Source organism: Gobio gobio, assembly GCF_949357685.1.
Source record: "Gobio gobio genome assembly, chromosome: 21".
NCBI classification, from domain to species: Eukaryota; Metazoa; Chordata; class Actinopteri; order Cypriniformes; family Gobionidae; genus Gobio; species Gobio gobio.
Window position 1 is genome coordinate 2,284,833 of NC_137117.1, and position 6,000 is coordinate 2,290,832.

General features: G+C 35.2%; 1 protein-coding gene across 1 annotated transcript in view; it reads left to right on the forward strand.

The window, feature by feature from the left end:
- The window catches only part of LOC307117999 (cyclin-dependent kinase-like 5), a gene marked incomplete at its 3' end in the record, with an annotated part of 114,491 nt that extends 111,029 nt beyond the window's left edge, over positions 1 to 3,462 (forward strand). Inside the window, exons 18-19 of the mRNA XM_079803292.1 lie at positions 1,017 to 1,187; positions 3,151 to 3,462. Coding sequence (XP_079659418.1) covers positions 1,017 to 1,187; positions 3,151 to 3,462 — 483 coding nt within the window. The remainder of the gene's footprint in view (positions 1 to 1,016; positions 1,188 to 3,150) is intronic.
- Between the last annotated feature and the right edge of the window lie 2,538 nt (positions 3,463 to 6,000).

Here is a 6,000-nt window from a genome sequence, read left to right on the forward strand (position 1 = left end):
AGTATATTTGTAAAATCCACCCATGTTAGAAAACATCTCCCGGGCTGTCGTTCTCTGTTATTTTGGCTGTTAGTTGTAATGTTTTAAAGGGTTAGTTCACCCAAAAATGTAAATTGTGTCATTAATTCCTCACCCTCATGTGGTTGGACACCCGTCAGACCTCCGTTCATCTTCAGACACAAATGAAGATATTTTAGTGTAAAGCTGATGCTGAGAAAGGCTTCAGATAGGCCTCCATTGGCATTCAGTACATTTACACTCACAAGACCCATAAAAGGCACTAAAAACGTCGTTACAAAGTCCATCTCACCACAGTGACTCTACAATAACTTTACGAAGCGACGACAATAGTTTTTGTGTGCAAAAAAAATCTAAATAACGCCTTTATCCAGCTTGTTCTTGTCTTCCGTGTGTGTCTCCACGACGCATGCGTGAGAATATGACGCAGATCCGGCGTTCGGACACATGACCCAGAAGAGATTTGTTTACGAGCAGAGGAAGACGCGCGTATCTCAGCTGTTGAATTCTACACTGATCGTGCTTTAGGTCTCGCCGTAGTTCTCAAAATGGGGCTTAAGTGAGCATTTCATGGATTCCTGGACGCCGGATCTGCTCATATTCTCACGCATGCGTCGTGGAGACACACACTGAAGACAAGAACAAGCTGGATAAAGGTGTTATTTAGATTTTTTTTGCGCACAAAAACTATTGTCGTCGCTTCGTAAAATTATTGTAGAGTCACTGTGGTGAGATGGACTTTGTAACGACGTTTTTAGTGCCTTTTATGGGTCTTGTGAGTGTAAATGTACTGAATGCCAATGGAGGCCTATCTGAAGCCTTTCTCAGCATCAGCTTTACACTAAAATATCTTCATTTGTGTCTGAAGATGAACGGAGGTCTGACGGGTGTCCAACCACATGAGGCTCAGTCATTAATGACACAATTTTCATTTTTGGGTGAACTGACCCTTTAATGTCAGGATGATTGACAGCTCTGTGACGCGTGTGATTGGTCAGGTGCCGAGTGAGGGGCCGGATCAGGTGCTGATCCAGAAGTCATCGCGGTCGTATGGACATCAGGGCAGCAGACATCGCACCCGGAGCCGGGATCGGGATCGGGATCGGGAGCAGGATCAGGAGCGGGACTCTGATTGGCCCGTGGAGAGAACACCTGACACACACTCGCAGGTACAGCTCACACTCTTTACACCTAGAGATGGGAATAGTGACTAATTGAATCTGTCACTTTTGATGAATAAACGTGTTAATAGTGTTAACCGCAAACTTTTGAACGGTGGTGTAATGGTATAAAAGAATAAGATCATAAAATAAAAAGAAATATAATACATGTAATGTTTGAAATAACACCTGGAATTGTTAATTTACTCTCACTAGATGTGAAAAACCTACACAGTAATACTGTGTATTAATAGTGCACTTGTGTGGTTAGAGCTCTGTGTGTTATATAATCAGAAGATTCAGGTTGTGATTCTATAAATTATGTATGAATAAGTTATATATACATGTTTAAATAAATGATATATAAAATATGTACAAAAATAAAAAATAGACTTGTTTTTAATTAACTATGCATTACATTAAATATAAATTAAATAATTTAAAATATATGTCAATTATATAATTTTTCTGAATTATGGATTAAATTACATATACGTCTTTTTATTTATGTTTAAATAAATAATATCAAATATTTTAATTTTTTTTATAAATTATTAATTAAATTACATAAATAAATTGTATATACATTTAGTAAATTATATAAATATAGAAATAATTATAAATGATATAAGATTCAGTTTTTTAGACGTTATGCATTAAATTAAAATTATATATACATTATTGATTACATAACAATTAAAACATTCCGTTTTTGATTTTTATGAATTTAGGATTAAATTATATATTAGTATATACATTATATAAATAAATTCTATAAAAAGACATGTATTCAATTACATATAAATCATATGCAAATTATATAAAGATTCAGTTTAGTTTTCAAGTTATGTATTAAATTGAAACTAAGTTATTTATAAATTATTCATTATATAAATTAACTATATATGGATTATTAAAACATTCAGTTTTTGATTTTTATGAAATAAGGATTAAATTACATATAAAAAATACATTATGCATTAAAATGACATAAATAATATGCAAATTATATAAAATATTCAGTTTTTACGTTTTATAAATTATGCATTACTTTAAATATAAACAAATTGTATATAAAATTACATAATTCAATTTTTTTTTTTTTTTTTAGAAGTTATGCATTAAATCGAAACTAAAAACGTTATTTATAAATTATTCATTATATAAATTAACTATATATGAATTATTAAAACATTCAGTTTTTGATTTTTATGAATTAAGGATTAAATTACATATAAACTATATAAAAAATACATTAAAATGACATATAAATCATATGCAAATTATAAAAAATATTCGGTTTTTATAAATTATGCATTACATGAAATATAAACAAATTATATATAAATGACATAATTCAATTTTTTTATTTTTTTTAGAAGTTATGCATTAAATTGAAACTAAAAACGTTATTTATAAATTATTCATTATATAAATGGATTAAATTATATATACATTATATAAAACAATTATTTTAAAAGATTCAGTTTTTAAGTTTTTATAAATTATGCATTAAATTAGCTATAAACAAATTATATATAAATGATATAACAAGAAATATGGATTAAACGACGTATATATTATATAATCAATTACATGCATTATATAAATAAAAAATATAAAAAGACATGAAATCAACTATAAACAAAGTATATGTAAATTATATAAAAAAATATTCAGTTTTTATAACGTATGCATTAAACTGCATATAATCCGATATATATAATTGATGTGTGATTTATAATTATTATGAATTCAGGATTCAATTATATATAATCAATTACATACATTATATAAATAAAAATATAAAAAGACACGAAATCAACTATAAACAAAGTATATGTAAATGATATAATAATATTCAGTTTTTATAACGTATGCATTAAACTGCATATAATCCGATATATATAGTTGGTGTGTGATTTCTGAGTGTTTTTGTGTTGTATAAATGCGTGTGAATGCTCTGTCTCAGCCTCTGAAGTCTCTGCGGAAGCTCCTTCACCTCACCACCTCCACCTCCTCCTCCTCCAACCAGACCTCCGCGGACCTCCACTATCCTCCATCCTCCTCCAAAGGCGGGGGTTTCGCGGAGCCCCGCGGCCTGAAGAGCCGCCAGCCGGTGTACGCGGCCCCGGGGCCCCTGGAGTCCGGCTGGCACTCCAGCGCTCTGGGCCGTGCCGAGGGAAACCCGTATCCCGAGCAGCTGGCCTCCAAACCGGGATTCGCTCGCCACTTTCGCTCGCGTTTGCCAAACCTGAATGACCTTAAAGAGACGGCGCTGTGAGCGGACCCTTCCTTCTTCTGGACAACACCTTTATTTCCAGCTTTTAATACTTCTTGTATTATTTATGTAATTACAGTATTTTTTTTTTGTTGTTATTGGATAACTACAATCTAAAAGATGATTATATAGCTCTATATATAAATGTATAGCACTGTACGTGCAGGCTTTAGTTTCTACTCTGGTTGTAGTATATATATATATACATATATATATATAATCTGATTCTGCATAATAACTGGCTAAAGAGTATAGACGACATTTATTTTATAGCTCTAGAATAAGACTACAGTAGATATTATGAGTATTTTCTGTTTACAATTCAGTGGATATCAGTAGATTTTAAGAATAACGGTAAGAATGTGCGATTCTGTGTGCGTTTGTTTCCCAGGTAGCGCGCGCGCGTCGCTTTAAACAGTCCCTCCAGAAAAACGGCATTGTGCGATCGCATGATTTAACGCATAATCAGCCAAAGTCTGCATGTTTATGCGGGGGCCGCATTTTTTCAAATACAAATAATAAATTGTCTATTTCCGCGTGCAAAATATGCGGGGCTAGCATGATTTCGTAATCCCCGCATTTTCGCTGCAAAAAAGTCATATATATTAGCAGAAAGTAGAATTTTTTTTGTTTACTTCACACAAGAGCCGCCATTTCCCCCTGTTGCCATGGGAACGTTTTGAAGTGACGTAATTACCCGACGCGAATGTCATCGAAAATCTGCAAACCCCCGTGGAGAAACCACAGATATCGCTGAAACCACAGATATCGCTGAAACCATGAGGAAGCTCGCAAACTCCCATTGGCCAACAAAAATAACAGCAGAAGACCAAAGCAAAGCAGTTTCCCAGTGTGATGACCCATTTCAAAACACAGCATCATGAAGCTTCAGAGCGTTATGAATCAGTGAGTCGATTCAGCGGTTTGGAGCGTTATGAATCAGTGAGTCGATTCAGCAGTTTGGAGTGTTATGAATCAGTGAGTCGATTCAGCAGTTTGGAGCGTTATGAATCAGTGAGTCGATTCAGCAGTTTGGAGCGTTATGAATCAGTGAGTCGATTCAGCAGTTTGGAGCGTTATGAATCAGCGAGTCGATTCAGCAGTTTGGAGCGTTATGAATCAGTGAGTCGATTCAGCAGTTTGGAGCGTTATGAATCAGTGAGTCGATTCAGCAGTTTGGAGCGTTATGAATCAGTGAGTCGATTCAGCAGTTTGGAGCGTTATGAATCAGTGAGTCGATTCAGCAGTTTGGAGCGTTATGAATCAGTGAGTCGATTCAGCAGTTTGGAGCGTTATGAATCAGTGAGTCGATTCAGCAGTTTGGAGCGTTATGAATCAGTGAGTCGATTCAGCAGTTTGGAGTGTTATGAATCAGTGAGTCGATTCAGCGGTTTGGAGCGTTATGAATCAGTGAGTCGATTCAGCGGATTGGAGCGTTATGAATCAGTGAGTCGATTCAGCAGTTTGGAGCGTTATGAATCAATGAGTCGATTCAGCAGTTTGGAGCGTTATGAATCAGCGAGTCGATTCAGCGGTTTGAAGCATTATGAATCAGTGAGTCGATTCAGCGGTTTGAAGCATTATGAATCAGTGAGTCGATTCAGCAGTTTGGAGTTTTATGAATCAGTGAGTCGATTCAACAGTTTGGAGCGTTATGAATCAGTGAGTCGATTCAGCAGTTTGGAGTGTTATGAATCAGTGAGTCGATTCAGCGGTTTGAAGCGTTATGAATCAGTGAGTCGATTCAGCGGTTTAGATCACTTAAGTCATATTTCAGCAGTTTGACACGCGATCCAAATCATGAATCGACTCACTGATTCATAACGCTTCGAAGCTTCATGAGGCCGTGTTTTGAAATCGTCATCACTATATAAGTCGTTATTTAGGGTTTTTTTGCGCACAGAAACTATTCTCGTCTTCATAAAGTTATTGTAGAGCCGCTGTAGTGAGATGGACTTTGTAACTTTAGTCTTTAGTGTCTTTTAAGGGTCTTGAGAGTGTAAAGTTGAGCCAATGGAGGCCTTTCAGAGCATCAGCTTTACACTAAAATATCTTCATTTGTGTCTGAAGATGAACGGAGGTCTGACGGGTGTCCAACCACATGAGGCTCAGTCATTAATGACACAATTTACATTTTTGGCTGAACTAACCCTTTAAGAGATTTGTGCATTTGAAGCACTCGAATGTCTGTTTTGTATAGCGACATCTGTAAAACAGGAAGTTATTTATTAATTTTTTCAGTAGTTGTAGCATATTTCTTTTGTAAAGCTGCAGAACTTGCTTGACTCAATGTTTTGTAAATCTGAGCCGTGTGTTTATTAAGGTCTTCACTAAAACAAGATGAGAACTGAAATATTCCCAGCACTTTATGCGATGTAGTGCTTTTTTTTCTCTTTTTCATCAAACCGCAGTTTTTGCAAGTTCCCGCAATTTTATCGCATAAATTGCATGAATATCACGCATTTTTTAAGAAAACGTGCCGCATAATCAAGGATTTTTGGCCGCAACAATCACACAAAAAAGCCGCATTTTTCTGGAAGG